The following is a 19,495-nucleotide window of genomic DNA, read 5'->3' on the forward strand; positions in this document are numbered from 1 at the left end:
TTTTTCGTTTCCTTATTCGTTTTCTATTTCCTTTTTCGATTTTCGTTTCCTTATTCGTTTTCTATTTCCTTTTTCGATTTTCATTTCCTTATTCGGTTTCTATTTCCTTTTTTGATTTTCATTTCCTTAATCGGTTTCTTTTTCCTTATTCAGTTTCTATTTCCTTATTCGATTTTCATTTCCTTATTCGGTTTCTATTTCCTTATTCGATTTTCATTTCCTTATTCGGTTTCTATTTCCTTATTCGATTTTCATTTCCATAGTTGGATGATTGTAGGATGAAGCTTTTTATTGTCATGTGAAGTACTCACTTATCACGAGTTATAGGATACCCACATTTTGTATATTGGATCCAATAAACTACATGTCCGTCAGACAGGATTCACCTGACCCCGAATTTGCCTCGTTTCATGGATGAAGATTCATTTTGTGGTCAAGTCCGTATCGCGGATTCGTTAAGCTTTAGGATAACTGTCTGTTGTTATGATTGTAAGGTGTACATTTTCGACTTCTGCAATGTTTCAAATAACATCTAACTCATTATCATGCATCATGTTCGTTTCATGTTGTTTAGCCTTTTGAATATGTATCTGTATGCTATAGCGCCGAGGTATTTCGTGTATGGTGTACATGTCTGTCTGCATGTTTCATATATGACCATGATGACTTCAATTGTATTTGATATATTGCATGATAGTAAGATGTCTATGTCTGGCTGTCGGTCAGGGTTCATATACTTTTGACCTTATGTTCCGAATTAATTGGCCAAGCATAATTTTTAACTTTTACATTTGTCAGTTTCTAAGCACTGTAAGAATCGGAACACATTTATTTGGTTACAGGATATTTGTAGAGATCTGTGTGGTATGGTATACTGACCTTGAACTCTTTTATGAACCATTGACAATCTTAAGCGCATTTAACACTTCTAGTAAAACCCTTGATATTATAGACGTTCAACAAATATACTATCGTAAGTAAAGCAGACGAGACATTACAGCATTTGCGCTCTGGTATTTTATAGTCTGTAGTAAATATTTAAATCAATCCACATCTGCGTTTTATACAAAGAACTTAAGAAAGTACTATTGCACAAAATGTTGGTTATCGTTCAATCTCAAATTACTCATGAAAGATGCTGTTTTGCTGTAATTTTTTGTTTGATGGCTATCATTTTGGTTTAAACGTTGCATATCCATATTATTGGCTAAATAGTGTCGGTCGCCTGAATTGCACTTGACCGATTCTCAGAGCTGAATCTTTCACACTTATTTAGACACGTTTTTAGTTGTTGGTTTTTTTTTTTACTTTCGAGGTAAAGTGTTGAAGAGCAAAAAATAATAGTTTTAATGTTCATCCTTATCAAAATAATTACAGGCTTCAACCAGATGCAGGTTTATCAAATGGTAAAAGAAATACAGATTTCTGATTACTAGTATTAAGTCTGGTCACGCATTATCTTTCACGATCAAAATAATGCGTTGCCTGATCTTTCACGATCAAGTTTGATGGAAATTCAACAAATTAAAGGTATTCATTTAAGAATTGAATGCTTCTTTTTGTAACTTTATTGGGGTGTAAAAGCGTTGACCGAAGTACATTTTGTATGAAGCGCGGAAGCGCTTCATTCTAAAAATGTGCGCACGGTCAACGCTTTTACAACCCTATGAAGTTACAAAAAGAAGCATTCAATACTTATAATTACATTTTTTAGCTAGGATCATGAAAACACGATTTACATCAAGTTTTTATTTAATTTACCTGTGCACTTTATTATGGGACCTCGTGTCATCATGAATGATAAGTTTTATTGTGTGATACAACTGCTTAAGGAATAACACGTGATGTGCAGTTAGCCAATCAGAATAACGTATTATAATGACACATACAGCTAATGTAATTATATACAAGTTAATGTTTTTAAGAGAAGAACATACTTTAATTTTATTGTACAATCAGATACAGCAAAGATTAAATTTCAAATATATCATAATAAACTGAAATATGACCATTATAGGTACATAAAGCGTGTTATTTGTAATTAATTTCATAGACATGCATTGCGCCTTTTGTGTTTTTTTCATAAAATACTGCATATTTTCTTTATCTTATTTCACAGTTATGATGAGGAAGTTAAACCATTTTGACAGACATAATTTTTTGTTATAACGTATACATTCATTATACGTAGTATAGAAATATCCTGTTTAATTTTGTTTTTCGCATTGTTTTACGGTAACTATATTAATCATACCTTTTCAATTTCTGGCTTAGCTTAACAACTACCTTTATATGCCTCTTGCTTGGAAAACCATGTACTTCCTTTCATCAATTATTTAATGTACATATGTATTATTAAGATTGATTTTTTAACAGGATGTTAAGTGTTTATGTACTAAAGCATTGAACTTATTATATATAAGTTGTCTACTATAAATAAATATATCCTCGACTTGTGTAAATATACATTTTGTAAATGTAAAATTTCACAAATGATTACGTTTTCTAATATGGTAACTATAGTTACGCAGAAATCGTTTTCACTATTGTTAATAAAACAAAAATATTTTTGAAGTTACTCTTAGCTCACCTTTTGTTTCACAAATTTGGGATCATGTGAAACGTTTATTTTCAAAGTTGATTGATTGATTGTTGGTTGCTTAACGTCCTGTGGCAAATATTTCATGCATATTCAGGACGAGAACAAGTTTACAATAAATACAATAGGTAGGTCTAGTCATAATAGAGGCCATTTGGGATGATGGTCGGGGAAATTTGACTGCCACTGAAAAATGAGGGTGTATTGGATAGGGACAGAAATTTTGCCTTAATTGCAACAGGCTCACCTAAGCGCCCCCAGAGAGTTATTGCAAAGGTTCTTATCGTGCAAAGAGCGTGGCACTCTCTTTACACGAGACATCGGATTTAATGTCCCCATTCTGACAGGATGTGACTGCGAACTTAATACATCCCGCACAGCCAAACGGACGCCCCACTTCGGCAAGCGTTTTACTGCCGGTCATTTGAAAAACCTTGAATAAACAAGTATTGTAACTAAGAATAAGTAGATCTAGATGTGGTAGGATTGCCGATGAATGTACTACACAACATTGACCAAAAGACGTGTATGTACTTGAACAATGAGAACACCCCATTCCGTAGTGTAAGCTATTAAACGCCACGACAACACAAAATGTAAAACAATTTAAACGAGAAAACCAACAACCTGATTAATGATAAAACAATTAGCGGAACACAAATATTATAACAGGCTTCTGACCTAGGACACGGGTGTCATTCGGTTTAACGAGAGAAATGATCGTGAAAGAATATCTAACGGTGGTCAAGTATTGCGAGACGATCGTGAAAGCTCTGGTACCGGATCGTGAAAGACATTTAAATTTTCAAACGCGGAACAAATCCGAACAAAAAATAAGTCTTTCAAAATGGTTCAACTTCCTCAACATAACTGTGCAATAAGATAAGGAAAATATGCAGTACTTAATGAAAAAACCCATAGTAAAAACAGCATCTTTCATGAACAATTTGCGATTGAACGATAACCAACATTTTGTGCAACTGTACCTTCTTAAGGTCTATGTATATGTATGTACAACGTAGCAGATGTTGATTGATTTCCAATGAGATAACTATATACATGTTCTGTACTACAGACTAAAGAATACCAGATCGCAAATGCTGAATTGTCTCGTCTGCTTTATTTATGATATTATATTTGTTGAATGTCTGTAGTATTAAGGGTTTTACTAAAAGTGTCATATACGCTTAAGATTGTCAGTGGTTCATAAAAAGAGGTCAAGGTCAGATGAACCATGCCATACAGATCTCTACAAACATCCCGTACACCAAATATAGGTGTTTCAATCCTTACAGTACCTTAGAAACTGATAAACGTTAATGTAATGTTTGGCCAATTAATTCGGAACATAAGGTCGAAAGTATATCATGAACCCTGACGTCCATGAAAAAGAATTTTGCCAATGTACCAGAACTGCTTGGTTTCTTTAAACGGATATTGCAATGATATTGTTGTGGGTGTACTTCAAAACCTCAAAATGTCACAAAACAATAAAAAGCAAATATTTGAAAAGTCAAATTTCTTATTTGCTATTAGATTAAACAACATCATAAGCTACTGTAGGAATCAAAAACTTGTTATTTCTTTGATCACAATTGGCAATAACTTCACGATCTCATTAATTTCCACATCATCTTCACAATATTCGTGTGTTGTTTCTGCAATATCATCTGCATCTTCAACCTGTATCATTAACCCATCTTCACTGGATTGCTTTTTACGGCGTTTTGTTGACCATCGTCTTTTCTTATTGCCGTAGTTATTATTTTTTTATTTTTTTTATGAAAATGCTTAAATTTATTGAGGATCTTTGCCAATCTAGTTTTTCTCAATACCAATACCAAATATTAATTATCATATATTGAAGAATAATTTGAAAGTCTTCGTAGCATCAGATCTTTCACGATACTTTTCACGATCTTCAAAAAGCGGTACGTGATCTTTCACGATCCGAAAAATCAATTTTGTGTAAGTAGTTCTTTTTATCGACCAAGTTTCAGATTATGTTTATAGAAAAAACCTATGAGAACCATTTGATTCATTCAAATAGAATGCCCTTATTCGGATAAAAGTGGTTTATTTTATTCGAAATTGTGAAAAAAATAATGTTTGTTTACATTTTTTATGTCATTGAAAAGTCGAGAAGCAATATGCCTTTTGTTGTTTTGTAAAAACTATGTACTTTTAAAACTGGATTTTCTCAGATATTGAACCATTTTGAATGACAGTTTTATTTTTGTGTAAATTTGTCTGTGTAATTAATTAAATAAGATTATTTATTGACCTTTCCGATATGTCTTCTCGATAAAATGTCTTTCACGATCCGGTACCAGAGCTTTCACGATCGTCTCGCAATACTTGACCACCGTTAGATATTCTTTCACGATCATTTCTCTCGTTAAACCGAACGACACCCGTGTAGTACATATATACATAGACTAGAATATTTTTAGAATACATACATAACACATATGTATGCGGTGTTAAACATATATATTTTCGACAGCTCATGCATTTCCATAACTGCAAACATCATTTGGAAAGGGTTTGACTTATCAGATTGACACGATATAGTATCTTGTATTTTCCTCACACAACAAAATTTATGAAAAGAACTGCATTTCTCAATATCCATTTCTTGTAAAATTTAATGTGTATGGAAAACGGTTATATATACTGTTTTTTAAGGTTAGATAAAATTATTACTTTTTATCTCTTTATTCTTTCTTGTTGGTTTGTTTATGGGATTTCATAATATTCCTCAATATCTCAAGTAGAGTCTATTGCGAATAAGAAAAGAAAAACAAGAAAAAAAATCGACAAGTGAAAAATCCACAGGTGAAAACATTTAAGACCTTAACTGGAAATTTGGACTGTTGAATTAAAGAATTATCAAATCGAAATTTAGAAATTATTATTTTAACTACTTTCTTTAATTTGAAGTTTTAATATTTCCAAGGATTTGTATAGTTAGACTATACAAATCCTTGAAATTTCAGTACATTTCTTATTTTTTTACGTTCAAAAATATTTATCATCATCTCATAAATTCGTATATTAATCTAAATTATAAACAATATAAAAAAAAGTAAAAACAAACAGTAAACAGCCCATTCAACAAATCATAGGTCGATTTTGTTCACTTTATTTCTTTATTTAAATATTTGCTGGCCGAGTTTGTTATAGGCCGAGGCCACCTTATCAAGCAGCTTATTAAACTACGTGGCGATTGTACATAGGGTCGACATTGTAAGCATTTAAGTTGTCTCCCTTCATTGTGACACACAACATCCGATAAATGAGAAAAATGATGAATCCTGTCCTGCTGTTATTAAACCTTGTAGACATTGTCATGAAAAAATCCTTAGTGAATTAAAACATAAGACCAATTTGTAATAATCTGATATGACATAAGAAACGATATATTTGTCTTAGCGGTCGTAACGAGTAAAATTTCCGTAATATACAACTCCAGTGTGTGTATCATGTCCTAAAATAACCTATTTGTTATCCATTTCGTTTTGTGTGCAGATAGAAACGTAATTTTTACATACTTTGTCATGGCTTCCCCAATAAAAGACCAAACAGTTGCCAAGAAACTGGTAGAGAACTTGCAGACTGATTTGAGAGGACTCTCTGCAGAGGCTAAGAAGAAACATCCAAATATCAAAGAGGTACACACATACAACTAATAACTATTGTGAAAATAGCATGCCTTCCAATCCCTACTGAATGCAATCTCTATTTGATTTTATTGGTCAGAGTTAGAGACATATAGTACAAAATGTGTCTAAGATTGACCACAATGTATTACAACAACAGTGTTCTAGCTAGAAACTGAGGACAGAGAGACAGACATATTGATAATTTACGGACCATGCTGATATTTTTTTACAATTAGAGGATATATCATAACTACCTATTATATATATATGCGCTAAGAGCTAAGGTTTCGACAGCTATACTTATAGGGTATCAGGACCATTCGCCCTAATAACATGTTCGCCCTAGGTTCGCTCGCTCTGAGTTTGTTCGCCCATAGAGTCTGTTCGCCCATAGAGTCTGTTCGCCCTACTATAAAAATATAATATTCAGGGCATTGAAGTTGAATTAACTTGTTCAGATATTTCTATGGTATATATATCGTGTATATTCTTGAATTTATGGAAACATTGAATTTTTAAAAGTTTATGGCATTTAGGATCATAAATTGTTCAATGACAAAATAATTCGGATCACTGATGGTAATACTTGTCTTTTGATGGATGAATAATAAAAACAAACGTTTTGTTTTGATAAAATATTCAGCTTGAAATTAATAAAAACAATGATGTACGAAATGTAAATTATGAAACGAATTTAACTCTAAGACTAGTCATACTGCATACATTCATGATTGACTGAATATAATTACTTTGTTAACAAATATCAATAAAGATAAATACATTGTATTCTAGTATTCTACTCTGCAAATCAAAGGGAAAATGATAAATTAATTGTGGAAATATAAAAATTCTATCAATTTTTCAACAAACTTTTACATATTTTGTTCAATACTTAAAATAATGGGACTAGACAACAATTAGAAAAAAAATAAAAATCAGGGCAAATGGACCCTGGGCGAACATGTATCAGGGCGAACAGGTACTAGGGCGAACATGAATCAGGGTGAACGGACCCAGATTCTACTTATAGTAGTGATATTGACAGCTTCTGGTATTTTCGCTGCAGCAAAACAAGCTTTACTTAAGATATACATATATAAGAAAGGAAGTTTGTTTTCTTTATTTTAAAGTAATGAATATTTTTACAAATTAGTAATGGCTTTTTAGCTCACCTGACCTGAAAGATCAAGTGAGCTTTTCTCATCACTTGGCGTCCGTCGTTTGTAAACTTTTACAAAAATCTTCTCCTCTGAAACTACTGGGCCAAATTTAACGAAACTTGGCCACAATCATCCTTGGGGTATCTAGTTTAAAAAATGTGTCAGATGACCTGGCAATCAAACCAAGATGGCCGCCATGGCTAAAAATAGAACACTGGGGTAAAATGCAGTTTTTGGCTTACATGTATAACTTAAAAAAAACCAAAGCATTTAGAACAAATCTGACATGGGGGTAAAATTGATTATCAGGTCAAGATCTATCTGCCCTGAAATTTGCAGATGAATCGGACAACCCGTTGTTGGGTTGCTGCCCCTGAATTGGTAATTTAAAGGAAATTTTGCTGTTTTTGGTTATCTTGAATATTATTATAGATAGAGATAAACTGTAAACAGCAATAATGTTCAGCAAAGTAAGATTTACAAATAAGTCAACATGACTGAAATGGTCAGTTGACCCCTTTAGGAGTTATTGCCCTTTATAGTCAATTTTTAACAATTTTTAGTAGATCTCAGTATCGTAATCTTTTACAAAAATCTTCTCCTCTAAAACTACTGGGCCTAAATTAACCAAACTTGGCAACAATCATCTTTGGAGTATCTAGTTAAAAAATGTGTCCGGTGACCCGGCCATCCAACCAAGATGGCCGCCACGGCTAGAAATAGAACATAGGGGTAAAATGCAGTTTTTGGCTTATAACTCAAAAACCAAAGCATTTAGAGCAAATCTGACGGGATTTAATTGTTTATCAGGTCAGCATTTATCTGGCCTAAAAATTTACAGATGGATAGGTCAACTGGTTGTTGGGTTGTTGCCCCTGAATTGGTAATTTTAAGGAAATTTTGCAGTTCTTATACGTCCCCAAAAAAATTTTGGGATCGTATAATGGTATGATGTCGTCGTCTGCGTCATCGTTGTCCGAAGACACATTGGTTTCCGGATAATAACTTTAGTTTAAGTGAATAGATCTTTATGAAATTTTTTCAGAAGGTTCAATACCACAAAATAAAAGTTGGGATTAATTTTGGGGATGATGGTCCTAACCGTTTAGGAATTAAGGGTCAAAAAGGGGCCAAAACAAGCATTTTTCTAGTTTTAGGATAATAACTTGTGTACAAGTATTTCAATTGCTCTGAAATTATATCACAATGTTTAAAACCACAAGTAGAAGGTTTGGATTCATTTTCAGGGTTATGGGGCCAAGTTTAGGACTTAAGGGCCAAAAAGGGGCCAAAACAAGCATTTTTCTAGTTTCCAGACAATAGCTTGTGTGTAATTGTATGGATCTCTCTGAAATTGTACCACAACGTACCATATAACAAAGGGGAGGCTGGGATTAAGTTTTGGGTTAATTGCCCAAAATATGTAGGATTTAGGGGCCTGAAAAGGGCAAAAAAAAAGCATGTTTCTAGTTCCAAACAATCATGACGATAACTTGTGTTTAAGTGTATGGATCTCTCTGAAATTGTACTACAAGGTTCAATACTACAAAAGAAAGCATGGAATTGAGTTTAAGGGTTATTGCTCCAATGGGGGTTTCAAAAAGTGGGGGGGGGGATTTTTTGTTTACCATTTTTAAAGGGATTCCTTTTTTTTCAAAATTTTTCAAATTTCAAATTTTTAAAAGTTTCAAGAAGAAATATTCAATAGATTTGTTGATCTTTGACCACATTAATTTTGTGACAAAAACCCATATTATGTAAAAAATTTGATCACAATCCAAATCCAGACAGTATCAAGCTTGAACATTGTGACCAAATTTGCCCCCACTGTTCAGGGTTCGACCACTGGGGTCGTATATAGCTGCGCCCTGCGGAGCACCTGGTTGGTTATTATCTTGAATACTATTATAGATAGAGATAAACTGTAAACAACAATAATGTTCAGCAAAGTAAGATCTTCAAATAAGTCAACATGACCAAAATTGTCAGAGAACTCCTTAAGGAGTTTTTGTCCTTTATAGTCAATATTGAACAACTTTTCGTCATTTTGTAACTTGTACAAAAATCTTCTTTTCTAAAACTATGGGCCAAATTTAACCAAACTTGGCCACAATCATTACTAGGGTATCTATTTTAAAAAAGTGTCTAATGACCCTGCCTGCCAACCAAGATGGCTGACATCAGTAAATACAGTAACTGGTGAGAGCCTCTAGTTAAGAAAACACACTTCAGGAGTTGAATTACAACAAATGTATAAAATTCCATTTATTAATCCCTTCCTTACCCACTGCATCTCACAGTTCCCTTTTTTTTAGGATAATTTTTCTATAGGGAAATCATCAAAAACGATAATATGAGACTTGTACATGTATTTGCTTTTCTATTCCAGATTTCAGAAAAAATACAGTTGAAATTGAGGACAATAACTGCAAAAAATGAAGGAATCATAGCAGGTAAAAAATAGGTTTTTTATACATGTATTTCAAAGTGAAATTATTGGTAAAAGCTACATGTATTTTGTATAGATTTCTTGTTTAGAAACATTTTCCTAAGAAGAGGAAAGTAAAACAAATGTGCTTACTTCTGAGCTCAATTATAAAAGTCAGTGTACATATATACTGATTTACTTGGGGAGAAATCTATCTGAAAGAAAACTTTTGACCAAAAAGTGGTTGACTGTTTTGTGCAGGATTTTTGCAAATGTAAGTAATACCAAGATCTACTTTGTTCTCAACCTACAACTTGTATCATAGTTTTTTCTGTTCTAAATGAATTACGAATCTTGGAATCATCTTCCCAGTTTGACTTGACTGATTTTGTACATTCCAATAGTCAAATGGATCTTTCCAAGTAAGGGATGGTGTCTGTACAGAAAGCATGAAATTTTAAATGTTAGTTTTGTTTGATGGATTCAATTTGTTGAAAAAATTATTTGCAGAACATACAACACCTATGTATATACATAATATATGTTTCTTCTCAAATAAATAAATGTATGCTTTCGTGGTTTTATTTCAAATAATTATTCTTCGTTTTAACAGGTCTGATACCAGCTAGTGCAGAAATAGTTCAACCCTTTGTAATGGGATGTGATACAAAAAATTCCAAAATAATGCAGATTTGTTTAGGAGGTGTTCAGAGGTTAATCTCACATGAAGCAGTGTCAATGGTAAGTTCTTAGACACTTTACAGATGTGTTTTTATCAGCCCGTTTACCGGACATATTATGGTATACTGTTGTCTGTCGTTAATATGTCGAACATTAAAAAACTCATAAACTTTTTAACCAACTTGCATGAAACTGTAGAATTATTTATATTTATTGATGTGAGCTCCCTTTAGTGTTTCCATAAATTTTTGATTTTACGTTTCTGAGTTATGGGGATTGATTCATATAAAAAGGGGTATTTTCAGTTTTCGACAAATAACTCAAATATGCTTTCAGCAGATCTCATGAAACTTTGGTGAAATGATTTCATCTATATGCTCCCTTTCAAATTTTATAGATTTTAGATTTTACAGTTTTGAGACAATATCTTGACAGCTCTTCGAGCAGTTTTCATTAAACTTATTTGCCTGGTTTATATCTATTAAGATAATTTCCCTTTCATTTTTCATAAATTTCTGATATGACATTGAGAAGTTATTGAACTTTATTCTTAGAAAATGCGATGGGCATGACAGGTGTATCATGCACTCATGGCACAGTTGGTTTTTTTTTGTGCAGAAACTTTTGATAATAAAACAAAAATATCAATTGTCCAAATTCTGATGAAAGAGGCAAGAAAGTATTTTACAATATTTTTTTAATGCCTTTTCAGTTGACTTTTTTGTGACATTTATATTTATATTTACTGTCTACAAAACCCATACAACTACTAGAGTGAAATCTGAGACAAACAAAGTCTACACATGAATATTAGATTAGAGATAAAGGATACTGGGAACTACAAGATTTTTGTCAAGGTTAAATATCAAGATAAGAAGAAAGACAAGTTATACATTTATTTGAAAAGTTCTTTAGGGGATGTTAATGATTTAACAGTACTTACACAGCCCAAAATGTTAGGGTAGTTCTGTCAGATGAATGAAAAGTATTTAGTTTTAACCTAACTTTCAAAATTAATTTCATAGAACCAGGAATTAAAACTGGAAACCATTTGATTTTTCAAAATATAAGTTTTCTACTGACAATATTTGTTTCTTTACTATTCATAAAATGTTTAATAATCATAGAAAATGTGTATTGACACCAAACATAAATCCCCCTGTAGATGTTAACAATTAATTTCCTATATTATATTTCAGACTGCAGCAGATAGTATTATTAGTATGTTATGGAACCTAATGGAATCTGGACAAGAAGAGTTGAAAGTTTTACAGACAGCCATTATATTAATTACAACTAATTCTGTTGTACAGCATGAATCATTAGCTAAGGTATTGTTTAATAAAGTCAAATAAAAATTTCTTTGTGTTTGCTAAAGGCTTGTTATGAAACGTTAGTATTATTTGGTAGTTTCATTATTTTTTTAAGTGTACTTTATACCTAGGATGCCCGACTAAACTGAGAAAAATTATATAAATAGAAATTAGTATTGATTGTTAAAATTGGTATTTGGTAAGGTTAATAGTGACACATCAAAAATGTTTTATAAAGCCAAGAAGGGAAGCTTGAACAACACAAATGTTATCAATGAAATTAATAAATAAAGTTTTGATGCATACACTAAATATTGTTTTTGTGTCTTGTCATCTGATTGTAATAATCATTGTTTCTAAAATTACACACAAATGTCAGGAGATTTGGAAACATTGGTTGAATGGCAAGCAGTTAATTTATAACTAACATCCTGGTTTTCAATCAAAATTAATGTTGATAACAGGTTATTGTTATTTTCTGTTTTTTTCAGGCACTTGTATTATGTTTTCGCCTCCACTTCGCAAAAGACTCCACAACAATCAACACAGCTGCTGCCACCATTAAACAGTTAGTCAGTATTGTGTTTGAAAGAGTGTTATCAGAAGATAGAGTCAAGTCTCAAGGTATGTCATAATTGTTAGTTTTAAAAATTTGTGTAGTGCTGCACAAATGTTGTCCAATGCTTTTACAGGGGTAACCTTAGAAATAAGATGATGTGGTATGAGTGACAATGAGTTATTTTTCTTCATCCAAGTCATAATTTGTAAAAAGTAAATCATAATAGGTGAAAGTACGGCCTTCAAGAGTGGGAGGGAGGGATGGGATATTTGTTATATTGTTTTATCATGACAAGTTTCAGATCAAGTTTAAATTTTGTTCCGGTCTGATGGTTTTGAGTAGAGTTATGGTCCTCTGACTTAGAAAATTCCCTTAAATAATCAGTTTCCCACACTTTTTTTCGTAATGCTTGAGGATATTGATTTGATATTGGGTGAATTGTTTTATCAAGACAAGTTACAGATCAATATTGAATTTCTTTCTGGTCTGATGATTTTGTGCAGGGTTATGGTCCTTTGACTTACAAAATTCACTCAGATAATCAGTTTATAACACTTTATTTTATCATGCTTAAAGATATTGACTTGATATTTGTTATATAGTTTACATGGTGACAAGTTAGAGATCAAGTTGGAATTTGTTCCAATTCAATGAATTTTAAATTGGTAGGGGACTATGTATTGCCATGCAATACTCACAGAATGCTTATTCCCTTTTCCTGTCTCCCCTTCTTAGGTTCCTTTATCCATGTCTAACCCTTTCCTCTCCAAGTGCAGTTATTGTAACTTTTAGAAATCTGTGTTTAGGAAAAATTGAGAAGAAGGAATTTTGAAATTATTAAATCTTGCATTTTAATTTGTAACTAGTGCATGGGAAGTGATAATCTTGCTTATAGAATGGTGAGTATTGAGAACGCCAGCAGGATAAGATGGCACCTATTTTGTGTAATAAATTCCTACAGTTTTCAACCAAGAGCCTTCAAACATCAATTGTTCATATATACATATACTTAATACACGTAAGATGTGAACCTTACCATGTGTATACATTTGGATAATTTTTACAAATTTTCCTAATGTTAATTAAGGAATGACTGTAATATTTTTATGCCCCACCTACGATAGTGGATTATTTAACAGTGTTCACCACATTTTTTATGTTATTTCGAATAGACAAAAAAAATATTACAGTCATTTCTTATAATTTAATTCTAAATTCCATTTTAAACCGTAGAAAACCATGAAAAAATGTTGATGACGTCACCATCACATGACTAAATTATGTCTATGGGCTGATAACAAAATAACGTCAGCCAATCAGAAGACTCGTTACATCCAAAATTAAATTATAGCAAGATAATTTTCATTGATTTCAATAATTTTTGATGATAGTATGTGTTTTATCTGATATCACCTGTGATATTTTATTTTCTCTAGTTTTGCATATTTGTATTTATAATCAGTAGATATTACTATATGACCCATATTTTTTAAATAACTTTCTACAAATTATGGCATGTACATAAAATGAACAGATTAAAGATAAATTATTGTTGATGTTAAAGATTTTCAATATTACAGGCCTTCTTTACATTCTGAACGTACAATAATTATTCACTGATTTATTTTCAGCACCACTAGAACAAATGAAACTTGAAGAACTAAAGATTGGAAGTAAAACACCACCACATTCTTTGCAGCCTTGTGGAGGAGATGCCTACTTATTGTTTCAGGTAAATTTTTCCAAGAAACTCCATCACATTCCTAACAGCCTTGTGTGGTGATTCTTGAATATGGTGTCAGATAGGTATATATATGATATATAAACTCATTCACATTCCTTACAGCCTTGCGATGGTGATTCTTACTTAATGCATCAGTTATGTATAGCATCAACATATTCCTTGTTATGGGGATTCTTACATATTGTGTATAATAGGTAAAGCAAATAAACACTACCATATTCCTTCGTCCTTGTGATGATACATACTTGTTTATGTTAGCAACTGAAATCTAAAAGAATCATTCTACATTATTAAGACATTATGAATTATAAAAATAAGATGGTGTATGATTGCCAATGAGACAACTCGCCACCTGAGACTTAATGACATAGAATGTAAGCAATTACAGGTCATTATGTGGCCTTCAACAATGAGTTAAACCCATAGAGAGCTGTAAAAGGCCCCACAATGAAGAATGTAGAACACTTAAAACAAGAAAACTATTGACATGATTTATGTACAAATCGATAAACAATAAACAATAAACAAACCACTTAATTACAGCCTTCAAACGTAGGACAGGCACATACAGAAAGTGGCAGGGTTCCAATTTTGAAAAGATTATTGTAAAAACACTTGATTTATGAGAATATGTAATTTGTTTGTACAGGACCTCTGTCAATTAGTAAATGCAGACCAACCTTTTTGGTTAGTCGGGATGACAGAAATGACCAGAACATTTGGCCTTGAACTCTTAGAAGCAGTTCTCACAGCATTTCCTGAAATATTTCACACAGTGAGTACTAATATTCATTGAGAAGTTCATTGATTGATCAAACATTGTATGGGTAGAACTACTTTTTATGTATATAAAACAGGAATTCCAGGTTATATAGAAGTCTTCACTGAGTACAAATGATCATTGAAAATTTTTGATAAATTTCTCGAGATGAGACGAGAGATAAGTTCAGGTTACGAAATTAAACCTCATATTGAAGAGAATATATTTGTTATGTAAAGATATACTAATTTGAGAGGTAATTTCACCTTATATTATATTTTGACTTTCAGTTGGAGTACAACAAAGCAAGAAGAAGAGAGGTCAAATAGCTTTTTAATTATTTATTCAATGTAGCACTAACCTACAACATTATCCATGTTTGATTTTTAATTATATATTTTATGTACTGTTTTTCAGCATTCAGAATTCAGTTTTTTGCTCAAAGAAAGAGTATGTCCACTGGTTATAAAGCTGTTCTCACCAAGTTTGAAATACAGACAGGGGTTACCTCCCCCTCCATCACCAGCACCAGTTGAGAAGCCATTTTACCCTATAGTGATGAGGTTACTTAGAATTGTCTCATCATTGATCAAGAAATACTACTCATTATTGGTTTGTATAAAATTTTTCCTTTTTTATGCCCCATTTATTATGCCCCATGGCCCGCTTCAGGTTAAAGTTTTTGGTCGAGGTAGTTTTTGATGAAGTTGAAGTCCAATCAACTTGAAACTTAGTAAACATGTTCCCTATGATATGATCTTTGTAATTTTAATGCCAAATTAAAGATTTTTTCCCATTTTCACAGTCCACTGAACATAGAAAAGGATAGTGCCGATGGGGCATCCATGTACTTGGAACACATTCTTGTTTGTCACTATCATTACTTATATCTGGTTTTTTTTATGACTATTTTGTGTATCTTTATAAAAGCCTTATACTAAAAAATAATCTTTTCTCACCTTTTAATTGTCCAAGACACTGCAGTGAGAAGACAATTTCTCAGGTTAGTGTAAACCTATCCTTCTGAATCTAATTCAAGTTAACAAAGTATGACTTTGCAGTATGTTAAGTATATGAACCAATGTTTTTTGCCATTTCAGACAACAGAATGTGAAATATTCTTATCGCTGTTAGTGAAATTTTTAGACCCTGAAAAACCTAGTTGGCAGAGATGTTTAGCACTGGAAGTCTTACACAAACTTAGTATACAACCAGAGTTGATAAGGTATGATAATAATATGGTTTTATTGTACATTTTGGACATCTTAAATATTACCATTGACAGGCCAAAAAGTTTGTATGTAATGTGATCCACTTTAAAAAAAAAAAATAATTACTGTATTTGCAACCTTCTAATGACCAATTGGTGGCTGCAATTCTTCAATTACAGTACTGATTTTCCTTAAATATTCCATGACATCACACAAGATTGTTATCATATAGTCATATTAGGTGGTTTGGCTGTTATGAAATGTAAAAATATTCATATCAATGGTAAATGTGTGATAAAAAAAGCACATTTTAAAAAAGTATGCTATAAAGGACCTAAGAAAGGTGTTATAGAAGTTCAAAGAATTGCATTCTTAATGCACTCATTAAATCAAGAGAGATAAAAAAAATACATTTGCAGAGTTTTTTAAGTTGGTTCATGAAAAGATATAAATGCTTTTATTTTATTTTATTAATGAAAAAGCTATCCTGGTAGTTATCAATAAAAATGAAAGCTTTAATATTTTGAAGTTTTATTAGATTTAGTATAATATGTAAGTTTTTGGTTAACCTAAACATGAAAGTACTTTTTATAGCTGTGATTAAATTTTTGTTTTTGTTTCATTTTCAAGATGCTTTTGTCAGAGTTATGATATGAAACAACATTCCACAAAAATATTTCGTGATATGGTAAATGGTTTAGGATCATATATACAATCACAGTTTATGACAACATCTACTGGTCAGGGCTCTCAGAGTGGTAAGTACAATATAGTATATAGAATGTAAAAGTTCAGAGAGGCAAGAACAATAGCATTGCATCTTTAAAGTTGAATTTTAGTAATAATAGCAATAAATCTCAAAAGCAAAAAAACAATACTGGGACCTACTGTCCAATGGTAGTCTCCATATGATATATGGTAGTATGGATAAACATCTGAAAAAAGGTATATTTTCTTATGACTACCTTTTAGATCACAGAATGTCAACGGCTTAATATAGAACAGTTTATCATAGTATGTGTTGATTTTAATTTGTTTTTTTGTGATAGACAGTATATCAGAATAGGGTTAAAACTGTTTGGATGCGAATATCCAAAGGCGACACTTGTGACATGACTAATACCACGTGTCTGCAATCACCAATTTCGACATGGAAAAATGCAATCACAAAACAATTCGAAATCTACGTTTTGTATAACGAAATTTCAAAGATTGAAACGATTTTTTTTTTAAAAGTCGTTTATTTGTGCAACTCTCCAAAAATTACTTTCTTTCTCTTCGGGTAATACGAGAACGAGAATTTTGGTTTTGAGCTAAAATAAGTTTTATACTTCTTTGAAAAGTGATCATAATTGGCTTAAGTTTATGTTTAATCCATTTAATGCATTAAAAGCGTCTTATTCATTCACAATCTCTTGTCAAACAATGTTTATTCTCGGACTCATTTTTGTAAATTTTTCTACGGCCGCCATTACACATTTTTGTGTAAACTACGGATCGGAACCAGACCAGATATGACAAAATCCGCATTTTCACGATAATGACAACAGATGGACAGTAGACAGAAAAAATATACCAAAAGAGAAAACTACGTATTAACAGACTATTTGTTAGATAACTTTGTTAAAAATACATATCATTTTGATGTAAAGATAAGAAACAACTGGGACTAATTCATTGAGTGCCATGAAACAATGAATTTCATAAACATGATAAAAAAAAAAAAAATTGATTTTTTTTGCTACTTTTGCTACTTTATCTTTACTTAATATAATATAAAAATAGTTAATTTTGTGTACTAGATATTTAGTTTTGTATATATACAGGTTGCACTATAATGAACCATTCATTCATTTGACTTATTGTTGGGTAACTGAAACCACATATTTATTTTTATTTGGCACAAGAGGAAAAAAATAATTCTGTAACTATAAATGAATAAAGAAAACATAAACTGAAACAACTGTTTTTGTGGTTATAGTTTAATTGTATTCTCAGTTATGAATTGAACAATATAAACTAAAACATATAAAGGAAATAGAGCACCAACGCATCGCGACAAATGACATTAAAAAAAATACAGTTATTTAAAGTATTTACTTTGACCCTTTGACAAAAATATAAAAATTTTAAAAAAATTGAACCAACCATTTTATCAGAAAAAATACACTGGTTATATAGCAGTTTGACAAACACTAATTTTGATCATTGAGAAGCTTAATATTTCCTTTTACAATACAACGTGATTAAAATGTTTAGCTGATTTTTACAGAGTAATCTCCCTGTAGTGTTAGGTATCACCTTACATTACAAGATTGGTATAAAACCAGATAACAAATGTTTTATAAACGACATAAACTTTCTTTTGAAAGAATCCTTTTAACTCTAAGATTTTTAAATTTTTAGGAAATAAAGCTCCAGATATACAAGGTACACCTCCAGCCTTGGTAGGAGGGATGCCGGTAGGGGGAGGTGTTACTCCCCAAGCAGCTTTTATGTACAGAGGAGTGTGGATTCCTCTTGCAATAACTGTACCTCAGGGTCAGACTAAATCTATGTTGTAAGTTTTATTTTGATATTACTACATAATCTTTACACCTTCAGCTAAATTAAAAAAAGTTTCTGCATTGAAACAAGATTTTTGAAATATTTCAATGGACATGTACCAGGGAGTATATAACAATGATAATAATTCTTAAATAGAACAGTTTTTTAATGATTTCTGATCAGCCATATGGAGCTTGAATTAAGAGAATAACAGCTACTCCAGAGATAAATTGGATTTTGACATACAAAATTTCATGAACATCATGACATTTAAAAAAAAAGCAGCATCCCTGTTTTTGATAGTCTTCACAATTCTAGAACGGAAGGTTTGTCCTAAGAAATTAAATATTTAAAGAGAAATTGGTAAATCTGAGTAAAGGTTGATGAGACTCAACCCATGATAAGAATGTTGTCTTTCTTTCCCTTTAGATGGTGCAAATTGTGATGCAAAAATCAACTTTTCATGAGACTTGTAAAAGAAATTTCATTATTTTAACAGAAGCATATCTATAAAAGTTTATGGAGTTAAAGTGCTATAACATAACTGTAATTTTATCCAAAGTCAATAACAAATATCTAGTTATGTAGTAGGGTTATGTTTCATTTTAAAGATCTGATTAGTTATATGAAGTTGTATATTATTTTAGATTGGAGTTATTAGACAGAGTTGACCCACCAGCTGTACAGGATGGATATGGTATGTCACTTGCCTTCTACAGTCTGTTGGAACTTAACAGAAGTGTACAGTTCATTATAGAGGGAGAAACTAAAGATGTTACACCAGGAAAGAACAAACCTAAAGCCAAGAAACAAATCACTGGTTTGTTA

At 31.7% G+C, this 19,495-nt stretch overlaps 2 protein-coding genes across 4 annotated transcripts in view; one reads left to right on the plus strand and one right to left on the minus strand.

Moving 5' to 3' along the window:
- The window catches only part of LOC139483972 (phospholipid-transporting ATPase ABCA3-like), a 46,786-nt gene extending 44,396 nt beyond the window's left edge, over positions 1-2,390 (minus strand). The window contains exon 1 of the mRNA XM_071267698.1: positions 2,255-2,390. The gene's annotated coding sequence lies outside the window, so the exon portion shown is untranslated. The remainder of the gene's footprint in view (positions 1-2,254) is intronic.
- A 3,469-nt stretch (positions 2,391-5,859) lies between these two features.
- Positions 5,860-19,495, plus strand: part of LOC139483987 (protein MON2 homolog) — a 287,784-nt gene continuing 274,148 nt past the window's right edge. For all 3 annotated transcript variants that reach the window (XM_071267710.1, XM_071267718.1, XM_071267725.1), the window contains exons 1-12: positions 5,860-6,273; positions 9,814-9,877; positions 10,466-10,593; positions 11,733-11,864; positions 12,338-12,470; positions 14,037-14,137; positions 14,799-14,924; positions 15,327-15,521; positions 16,010-16,134; positions 16,751-16,878; positions 18,527-18,680; positions 19,315-19,487. In XM_071267710.1, the coding sequence (XP_071123811.1) occupies positions 6,160-6,273; positions 9,814-9,877; positions 10,466-10,593; positions 11,733-11,864; positions 12,338-12,470; positions 14,037-14,137; positions 14,799-14,924; positions 15,327-15,521; positions 16,010-16,134; positions 16,751-16,878; positions 18,527-18,680; positions 19,315-19,487 (1,573 nt within the window). In that variant the 5' untranslated portion in view covers positions 5,860-6,159. The remainder of the gene's footprint in view (positions 6,274-9,813; positions 9,878-10,465; positions 10,594-11,732; positions 11,865-12,337; positions 12,471-14,036; positions 14,138-14,798; positions 14,925-15,326; positions 15,522-16,009; positions 16,135-16,750; positions 16,879-18,526; positions 18,681-19,314; positions 19,488-19,495) is intronic.

The sequence above is a fragment of the Mytilus edulis genome, chromosome 1 (assembly GCF_963676685.1).
Source record: "Mytilus edulis chromosome 1, xbMytEdul2.2, whole genome shotgun sequence".
In the NCBI taxonomy this organism is placed as follows: domain Eukaryota; kingdom Metazoa; phylum Mollusca; class Bivalvia; order Mytilida; family Mytilidae; genus Mytilus; species Mytilus edulis.